Source organism: Poromitra crassiceps (genome assembly GCF_964638095.1).
Source record: "Poromitra crassiceps genome assembly, chromosome: 5".
In the NCBI taxonomy this organism is placed as follows: Eukaryota; Metazoa; Chordata; class Actinopteri; order Beryciformes; family Melamphaidae; genus Poromitra; species Poromitra crassiceps.
In genome coordinates, this window is record NC_139642.1 from 41,891,854 (window position 1) to 41,902,776 (window position 10,923).

General features: G+C 45.9%; 1 protein-coding gene across 4 annotated transcripts in view; it reads left to right on the forward strand.

Annotated features, from left to right (window-relative positions):
- Positions 1–10,663, forward strand: part of tenm4 (teneurin transmembrane protein 4) — a gene marked incomplete at both ends in the record, with an annotated part of 173,254 nt that extends 162,591 nt beyond the window's left edge. For all 4 annotated transcript variants that reach the window (XM_083637873.1, XM_083637874.1, XM_083637875.1 and 1 more), the window contains 2 exons: positions 5,500–5,642; positions 9,905–10,663. In XM_083637873.1, coding sequence (XP_083493999.1) covers positions 5,500–5,642; positions 9,905–10,663 — 902 coding nt within the window. The remainder of the gene's footprint in view (positions 1–5,499; positions 5,643–9,904) is intronic.
- Between the last annotated feature and the right edge of the window lie 260 nt (positions 10,664–10,923).

The window sequence follows — 10,923 nt, forward strand, 5'->3', positions numbered from 1 at the left end:
CAACACCGTGCAGTGAACAACACCGTGCAGTGAACAACACCGTGCAGTGAACAACACTGAGCAGTGAACAACACTGTGCAGTGAACAACACCGTGCAGTGAACAACACTGAGCAGTGAACAACACTGAGCAGTGAACAACACTGAGCAGTGAACAACACTGAGCAGTGAACAACACCGTGCAGTGAACAACACTGAGCAGTGAACAACACTGTGCAGTGAACAACACCGTGCAGTGAACAACACCGTGCAGTGAACAACACCGTGCAGTGAACAACACCGTGCAGTGAACAACACTGAGCAGTGAACAACACTGTGCAGTGAACAACACCGTGCAGTGAACAACACTGAGCAGTGAACAACACCATGCAGTGAACAACACTGTGCAGTGAACAACACTGTGCAGTTAACAACACTGTGCAGTGAACAACACTGCAGTGAACAACACCGTGCAGTGAACAACACACTGTGCAGTGAACAACACACCGTGCAGTGAACAACACTGCAGTGAACAACACTGTGCAGTGAACAACACCGTGCAGTGAACAACACTGCAGTGAACAACGCTGTGCAGTGAACAACACTGAGCAGTGAACAACACTGTGCAGTGAACAACACTGCAGTGAACAACACTGAGCAGTGAACAACACTGCAGTGAACAACACTGTGCAGTGAACAACACTGAGCAGTGAACAACACTGTGCAGTGAACAACACTGCAGTGAACAACACTGAGCAGTGAACAACACTGAGCAGTGAACAACACTGTGCAGTGAACAACACTGAGCAGTGAACAACACTGTGCAGTGAACAACACTGCAGTGAACAACACCGTGCAGTGAACAACACCGTGCAGTGAACAACACTGTGCAGTGAACAACACCGTGCAGTGAACAACACCGTGCAGTGAACAACACTGTGCAGTGAACAACACTGTGCAGTGAACAACACTGAGCAGTGAACAACACCGTGCAGTGAACAACACCGTGCAGTGAACAACACTGAGCAGTCAACAACACCGTGCAGTGAACAACACCGTGCAGTGAACAACACTGAGCAGTGAACAACACCGTGCAGTGAACAACACCGTGCAGTGAACAACACTGTGCAGTGAACAACACTGTGCAGTGAACAACACCGTGCAGTGAACAACACCGTGCAGTGAACAACACTGTGCAGTGAACAACACCGTGCAGTGAACAACACTGAGCAGTGAACAACACTGTGCAGTGAACAACACCGTGCAGTGAACAACACTGAGCAGTGAACAACACTGAGCAGTGAACAACACTGAGCAGTGAACAACACTGAGCAGTGAACAACACCGTGCAGTGAACAACACTGAGCAGTGAACAACACTGTGCAGTGAACAACACCGTGCAGTGAACAACACCGTGCAGTGAACAACACCGTGCAGTGAACAACACTGAGCAGTGAACAACACTGTGCAGTGAACAACACCGTGCAGTGAACAACACTGAGCAGTGAACAACACCGTGCAGTGAACAACACTGTGCAGTGAACAACACTGTGCAGTGAACAACACTGTGCAGTGAACAACACTGCAGTGAACAACACCGTGCAGTGAACAACACACTGTGCAGTGAACAACACACCGTGCAGTGAACAACACCGTGCAGTGAACAACACACTGTGCAGTGAACAACACACCGTGCAGTGAACAACACTGCAGTGAACAACACTGTGCAGTGAACAACACCGTGCAGTGAACAACACTGTGCAGTGAACAACACTGCAGTGAACAACGCTGTGCAGTGAACAACACTGAGCAGTGAACAACACTGTGCAGTGAACAACACTGCAGTGAACAACACTGAGCAGTGAACAACACTGCAGTGAACAACACTGTGCAGTGAACAACACTGAGCAGTGAACAACACTGTGCAGTGAACAACACTGCAGTGAACAACACTGAGCAGTGAACAACACTGAGCAGTGAACAACACTGTGCAGTGAACAACACTGAGCAGTGAACAACACTGTGCAGTGAACAACACTGCAGTGAACAACACTGTGCAGTGAACAACACTGGGCAGTGAACAACACCGTGCAGTGAACAACATTGTGCAGTGAACAACACTGTGCAGTGAACAACACTGTGCAGTGAACAACACCGTGCAGTGAACAACACCGTGCAGTGAACAACACCGTGCAGTGAACAACACTGTGCAGTGAACAACACTGAAATAATCATTTTGTCCTTTTTCAGTCAAATTTGATGCATTTTTATACAAAACAACAAACCGGTCTTGTGTATCACGCGTGTCCAATGGCTACTGACGATCATTTTGAAAGTGCTTAAAGGGAACAATGGTGTACAGCAAAGCTCACGCTGAACACCAGATATATCACAGTGTAGCTTTGTGGTGGCGAGGAGGTATGGCAGTGAAACCACCCAGTGGAGGAGGACAGCACAATGGAGCCACAGATCTGGAAGGGAAATAACATTGTTAAGGATACTCTGTGGTTAAACCAATCAGCTACAAGCACTGACGATAGTCCAACTAGGACTGAAACGTTTGCTGCCAATTTGTGCCGATCCTCAATAAAATGGATCTGATTTTTTAAGACTTTGTCTTGTCTATAGTTCTGTGTGCGAGTCCTCCACTGCTTGTTACTGTATCTTATCTGACTGCCGCACCAGAAGCAAGAATCACTAGGACCGATGTCAAGCGCGCAGCTCTCTTCATGCTCAGTAATAAACCAATCAGCTGCCATGAGATTTCAGTCATGAATAAGCACATTGTTTAATACACTTTTCATCTGTCAATTACATTTACTAGATAATATTTGTTCTGGCTATGAAATAATAATAGACGTTCTGCTTTTCTTTTTCCTGTAGTAGACGTTACTGAAATGATAAATAGTCACTTTCTGTCCAGGTGAATTCCGGGCCTGTTTCACAAAGATATTTTAGACTAGTCTGTAGTGTTAGGCTAGTCTTAATTTTTCTCACACAGATTTGTCCAGTAGTTCTTCAAGTTGGGTCCCGGGACCCCCAGGGGTCCTTGAGGGGGTTACAGGGGGTCCCCAGCAAAAATAATTTATTTTGGCTAGAACCATACCATACCACCCATAAGTAACACAATGACAGAATGTATCACTATTTTGGCCATGGGTTTCATACACTTTAATAAAACATCTAAGGCGTACCCGTTTTTTTTTTTTTTCTTTTTTTACCGACAGTGTTTTAGAAAATCTCTCCACACGAGATTCCACACTCACCCCACGGTTGGTTGTGCAAAGAGTGGAAAATAGTTCAACTTGAGTGGTTCAGATCCACGCTCACTTCTCACAAGAGGACAAGTCAGTGCTGCTTTGGTTGCCTGGCAACAAACTGAGCGCTCCACCTCATTTCTGCCACTTTTTAAGCAGTGCAGCCGTCTCTATAAGTGACTATGTGTGTGTGAGCATGAGATGTGTGCACCAAGATGTGTGGATAAGATGTGGATGAGATTTAGGCTAGGCCCCTCCCCCCCTGTTCAAACATACAAGCAAGTGAGAGTGGTGTCAGAAGGTGCTCCGGTGAAAGACGCACGCACGCATGCACCCACACACACAGGTTCGACCTGCAAAACCTGCACCACTTACACAAGACCTGGGTGTGATTTTATTTCAAAAGAGAGCTGGATGATGGCAGAAGAGTAAAGTAAGATAAATACAGCCAGGTTAACTTATAAACACCTCATTAAAAATCTAACAGGACTCATTCCATGTACATGTAGCCTACTGTATGTTGTGTTGACAGTACTGGTAGCAACCCATTGAAGTCATTGTCAAAGTCGCTCTTTGTGAAACCGGGTTCAGGTGAAGGCTTACATCTCTCTATGTTAAAAAATTAAATTAAATAAAATAGCCACCAGCCAAACAGAAAGACGTTCAGCTTCACAGTCCACCATTAGGGGCCTGACTGGCATTTGAATGCTAAGCAGACTGTTAGACATACTGGAGTGAGTCTGCCTCAATTGTGATTGATGGCGCTGACATTTCCATTCCTTTCACTAAATTACCAGGGTCCTTCCATTGTCCTCAAACAAATTCTCATTTAAAAAAGCTTTGTCAGGTGCTACAATGTGGCAATGCCAGCTGGGACAAACTTGGCCTTAAGTGTCACCACAGTGATTCTGTTATCCATAACAAATACATCGGACTGGAGAAGAAACAAATGGCTCAGATTTAATTGGCTGTGTATCCAGTTGTGTCTGTAGCTTCTTTATGATCTCCAAAACATCTTGACTGCACGGATCAATCCCACCACACCTCACTTTTAAACCTAACAATACTGTTTTAGCTGCGACCAGCAGCTCTATAAGTCACTCTGTCGGTTGGTCCACAAAAAGTTAACCACCCCTTAAACTGTGTGTGTGTGTGTGTGTGTGTGTGTGTGTGTGTGTGTGTGTGTGTGTGTGTGTGTGTGTGTGTGTGTGTGTGTGTGTGTGTGTGTGTGTGTGTGTGTGTGTGTGTGTGTGTGTGTGAAGGTGTGTGTGTGTGTGTGTGTGTGTGTGTGTGTGTGTGTGTGTGTGTGTGTGTGTGTGTGTGTGTGTGTGTGTGTGTGAAGGTGTCTGTTTGTGTTCATTATTGGCTAAAAGGGGGTGTGGGGGTGGCAGAGGCTGCCCACCCTACTCTGCCATCCTGTATTTCAGAAATGTACTGTATGTGATTGCAGTTATTGCAAATTTGTGCTTGTTTTTCTGTCTCTCCCATTTTCTCCCCAACTAGCAGAATAGCCGTCCCTGTGTGACTGGCCATTTAGTCAGGCCTCGCTCGCAGAGTTGGCATGCAGCCTCTCCTCTCTCTCCCCAGAGGCTTTTCATGGTGCACTTCCCTGTCTGATTCCAACTTGGCCCAGCTGTGCTCCTCCACTCACGTGTCTTCCGTCAGTAGCTAACAAATGAAGCTCTCCATGGTGCTGAACCTGTGTTGACTCATTTGGGCCACTAATTAGCCATTTTTATGTCTGTACTAACGTCCGACCATGCCGGAAGTACCGCGGAATTGAACCCGGGTTGCCGCGGTGGTAGGCAAGTGCTTTCACCTCTACACTACCCAGACACTCCTTAAACCTATAAAAGTGAAGAATCCACTGAGTCTTCTGTCAAATCACATGTACTGTAGGTGAAGACTAAGCTGGACTGAGGGGACAAAAAAGAAAGTGTGTATCATATTCAGCACACTCTCAGATGTCGCCTGTGTTTCTGGGAAGTGACTGTGAGTCATTAGTGCAGCACCTGTAGGAGTAGATACCAATCAGCCACCTCATCTCAAGTGTGAATCATAGCCTGTCCACTCTCAGGAACAAATCAAGTGTTCAAACAGAGGAGACAGCCACTTGATCATGCAATGTCAAGCTGTTAAAAATGCATCATACCTACTGTGCTGTGGGTGCTCTCTTGCCCCACAAGTGATTCTGTCCATTAATAGTATTATGTAGGAGCTATTTTGCCACTTCTGTGTGTGTTTGATGTTATCGCTCCTCCACAGATGTGAATAGCTGGCTGGTGACCTTCGGCTTCCAGCTGTACAACGTCATCCCCGGCTACCGCAAGCCCAACACGGACGCCATGGAGCCGTCCTACGAGCTCGTTCGCACCCAGATCAAGACGCAGGAGTGGGATAGCACCAAGGTACGCCCGTCAAGCTCACCTCTCCCGCCTTTCGCCCTGACCACAGATCAGCCTCTTCCACCCCTGCTCCTCTCCTTTCCAACATCATTAGCAAAGAAGACATGCTCTGTGTAGCCAGACTCCCGTAGGAGGCCGCCAGCTATCAGGCCAAACCACGGCCCAGTGAGCCAGGTCTCGGCTCCTCGCCCTCATCTTGGGGAATGGGGTCAGGCTAAACAGCTCTTGTAATTGTCCTGCCATTAGGGATATTCGCTCTCCATTCCCTCTACCACTGCCCATTGATTTCATCTCAGCCTTACACCCTCAGCCAGAGTCTGAGAAGTAGCAGACATGCTCTGATTCCCGCCTTTATCATCCCTTTTAAGTCGCCTCCAACTCACCTGAATTATTGACGAGACTGCTGTTGGTGTCTTGGGTTTGGGTTACAACGAGACGAGACATCAGGAGGCCAGTGGCAGGCCAGGCATGTTGAGGGACACTTGATGGCCTTTAATGGCTCATAAAAGAAGTGTCCTCTCCCATTTAGACGGCTAAAAGCAGCCGGAATGCTACGATACAATGTTATCCAAAGCTCTGACTTCCAAACTAACCAACCATCTGGAAGTGAGGTGAAGAACTATTCTATTGACTGTGCATGACTGTTGGAGCTTCCTTTTTTACACATACAACTAGAAAAATAATAAACACCCGCACACTGTCCTCACTTGCTCAAAATTGGAAAATTTAATACACAACGTTTCGGTACAAGACCTTTTTCTATACTTGAAAAAGGTCTTGTACCGAAACGTTGTGTATTAAATTTTCCAATTTTGAGCAAGTGAAGACAGTGTGCGGGTGTCCATTATTTTTCTAAGTGATTCTACTCCACCTACGCACCTGCCACAAGACTTCTCAGGTGTGCAAGAGACTTTGGTTGATCATTGACACATACAACTAAAAGCAGTTAAGCTGTCCATTGCAGGAGTGGTTGAATTATGTCTCGTCTTTACTTTCATAAATCCTATTTTCTCTGACATGATATGACAACATGTATGTATTCACATGCTTTCATATGTGCTTCGTATGCATTTAAGAGTCATGAAAGGAAGTGTTACTTGAGCCACTACAGCACGCCACGATCAATTACACAGGAAATGAACCGGTTTAGAATGTGAAGATGGTGCATTATTTTGCCTCTCCTGTAAACTACAGGTCATATATGGAGCGCTAAACCATAATAGTAGAAATGCCAGTTAGGTCCTCGGCTAGCATGCTAACATGCTTTGGGGGGACTGCCTCATGCATGCAGCTTGTGCCTCTCTCTCCATAGGGAACCTTTGAACCATAGGGAACCTTTGAGGTGCAATCTACAAAGGATCCGCAACAGAGGAAGAATCTAATTGAGTTCAAAGACGTTCTAACCATATACATTTCAAATATGTCAGCGCAGATATGATGGAATAGGGTAGTACTGTAGATTAGATGGAATAAATGCAACTCTCTCCAGGCATACAATTGCAAAACCGACGGAATCAGAACCGGGCAGAGGCTTCGACCTGCTTGCTTGTCATCTCCTAGCAATTCATTAACACTTTGGAATGCCAGAAGACCATTTATTATTAATTCATTAACACCTTCCAATGCCAGAAGACTATTTATCAACAGGCACTTTTAGCCTTTTTTCAAAATTACTTAATGAGTGTAATTGGCGGGCAAATTGCTGCCGGTGTGGTGTTTCACTGTGGTGTCAAATACTGGCTTTTAAAGTACCAGTCATTAACCCTCATTTAAAACAACAACAACAAGGTAACCCCACCACAACAAGGTAAACATCTGGTTGGTTATGTTTTTCACTATCAAATTGTTGGGAACTTTAGTATGTCAAAGTTAAATATGAATGGTATTTTGAGGCTATAGTGACTTTGTTTATATTTTCTTTGTTTGGAAGCACTGGAAGAAAGTAGGCCCATTTGAGTAATGATAGCATTGAAAGTTAATTTTCCATCTACAAACCATTCTCGCAAGTATATTATATTCAAGAATGCCCGTGATAGGGCATACCTCCTCTACAAATCCTGTGTTGAGGCTTCAAATAGATATGCTAGCCTAGATTCTGAGGTGTTACCCATGTTTGTCAGGGAGACATTTCCTTTTCCACACCGGCTCTGGAGTATTTACTGCAGGTGGTATGTAAGGAGATGTTTGAGATCTTTAGTTTTTGGTGGTTTCTGAACTGACGCATGTCTAAGAATTACAGCTTCAAAAATGCTGCTTTGGGCTGGTTAATGCTATGTTGGTCCTAAGTGCAGCCTAATTAAATGTAGGGTTCTTTGAAGCATAAATATAGCCTTTAAACTACACATGGTATATCCTGTAGACTTGGCTTTTTATATGGATATATAGTATATATATTGTGTGTATATATATAAATATATAGAGAGGAGGAAAGCACGCCTGCCTTTCCATCTCCTTTCATTTAGGCCCCTATTTCAGCATGCTGTTGAAGCTGCATACAGATTGAAAAATGCCGTGAGGGGCCAGACAGATGAGGCTTGCGCTGTACAAGGCTTGATCTGTGATTCTGAGCTGCGCTGTAGGCTGAGTGCACCCCATGCTATGTGAATGATGCCTCTCTGGAAGTGTCTCGGGAGGGCGTTTCAGTAAAGCGGAGGACATTTCCCCCCGCCCCTGCCGCCCCTGGGACAGCTGACCGGGTCATGGCGTTGGCACGGTAAACAAACACGAAGTGGCATGGTGTGAAGTGTCCCCCGGGCCACCGCTAACCCGTCCACCACCCACCCCTACCCCATCCCACCCCCGCTGCTGCCAGCAGGGACGTGGGATCCGATCCCCGTGTCACACGGAAGACAGGCTGGACGGGGGAGATAGGCTGGTCACAGCAGCCTGTTCTCCGTGTCCGTCCCCACCCACACCCCCAGCCTCTAGCCACCCACTGAGAGAGGCGCAGAGAGACCCAATTAGAAGCTGTCAGTAGGATGTGGGTCGCCATTGGTTGACAGAGTCCTCGGGACGCTCTCACACCCTTATCTTGGGCGATGGCAGGAAGGCCCAGAGTTCAAGAGCCTTTTCGTTGCCGCTCTGATCTTTTTGGGAGCGGCTGTCTCACGTTGCGTTGGCCCATCTCATATCACTATCCTCTTTTTAATGACTCTTTTTTCTCTCTCTCTCCTGAAGAGTATCTCTGTCAAGTAATATTAGGATATAGTATTAATTTTGCCCTAAGGGAATATGGTATCTATCCAAAGCGTTGGTGCTTTAAGCAATGAGATATATACAGTACCCACTGAGTCCTGTTTCATATTTGGCACAGCGTGGCTGTTAGAAGATAGCAATTTCACCCTTTTTAAAAATATCATGCCTGTCATAAATGATCAATGAGATTTGCATCTGCTGACAAACACCTCTGCCCGGCCGTACCTTGACTGCGGGTTTGTTATTTGCCATTTATAATAATTGTGGTAGAAATATGTCAATATTTCGATATGTAATGAATAATGATATTTAACGATTTAATGATAATGATATTTAACCGAACATTAAGTATGTTGGAGATTTTACCCCAGACCATTGCTATTGAAAACAGATCTCCAGGAAATAATTTATGATCAAACTTTCTTGAGACTAGTTTTTATGAACATCTGTTTTCAGCATTAGCAGCTTGTAGGCTTTTGTTTTTTTGCTGGAGGTTTATTTGCCAGCATATGTTTAGACCCACATCATGTGTCGTCTTTTTTTTTAGCTCATGATTTCCATCACAAAATTGCAAAATTAACATTTAGAAACCATCACAAAAAATGGTGAATCACCCTCATTCAGTCATACAGTACATGTTAACATGAAAAAGAATGGCTTATGCTCCGTAGTCAGATAATTGAATATGAAATGTTTGAAGTGTTGATGAAGCAAAAGGATTCTCAGTCTTGAGAAAATCAGCATCTGAAAATAGACAGTGCCGCTGAGATGCCTCATGCAGATGATGTCATCAGGAGATGAAACTCACACCAGGGAGGATGCCAAACAGAGGTGTATTTGAAAAAGCTATATATATATATATATATATATATATATATATATATATATATATATACTGTATATAACCAGGTGCGTCTGTGTCCATCCAAACAAGACGCACGCGGGTACCATGCGCGTCAACATGGTGACAAAGTGGTGCTATTCGACGCCCTCGGAATGATAATGTGTTGATTTGGTATGTAGGCGCTGTGGGGGCTGTGCGACTAACAAGAATTGTCCTTGTTTTGCAGTCTGTGCTGGGTGTGCAGTGTGAAGTTCAGAGGCAGCTGAAGGCCTTTGTGAAGCTGGAACGTTTTGGACAGATCTACAGAGCCAAAAGTGCTGGCTGTCCTCAGACTGAGGCCAATAAGCTCTTTGCTTCCGGAGGCTCCATCTTCGGGAAGGGGGTGAAATTCACTATCCGAGACAAGCGCATCAGCACCGACATCATCAGCTTGGCCAACGAGGATGGCCGGCGCATGGCTGCAGTCCTCAACGATGCTTTCTACCTTGAAGACCTGCACTTCACTATCGCCGGGATGGACACCCACTACTTTGTCAAACTGGGCTCAGTGGAAGGAGACCTGGCCCTCATCGGCATGACAGTTGGCCGGCGTACGCTAGAGACAGGCGTCAACGTGACGGTGTCTCAGGTCAACACTGTTCTGAACGGCAGGACTAGGCGTATCACTGACATCCAGCTCCAGTACGGCGCGCTGTGTCTGAACACGCGCTATGGCAGCAGTGTGGATGAGGAGAAAGCTCGTGTGCTGGAGCTGGCCCGGCAGAGAGCCGTGACCCAGGCTTGGGCCCGGGAGCGCCAGAGACTGAGGGACGGCGAGGAGGGCTCGCGAACCTGGACCGAGGGAGAGAAGCAGCAGCTCCTGGGCACGGGCAAGGCGCAGGGCTACGACGGCTACTATGTGGTCTCGGTGGACCAGTACCCCGAGCTGGCAGACAGCGTGAACAACGTTCACTTCATGAGACAGAGCGAAATGGGCCGAAGGTGACATGAACACGAGGCTCTGGAGTGACAGACTCAGACATAGGACATGGGACTTCTTGCCAAAGACAGTTGCGTACATGACCACTTTTTTGTTTTGTTTCTTCGACTGTGCTCAACTTGGTTTTTAATATACTGTAAAAAAAACACATAAAAAAACATGGTTGCAATCAGTTGCACTGTATTACTAGAAGAGTGCCCTTCTCCTTTGGAAGATTCTTTAACAGTCTTTGCCCTCCAAGTGCGGCTGCTAGAGGATGAACATTT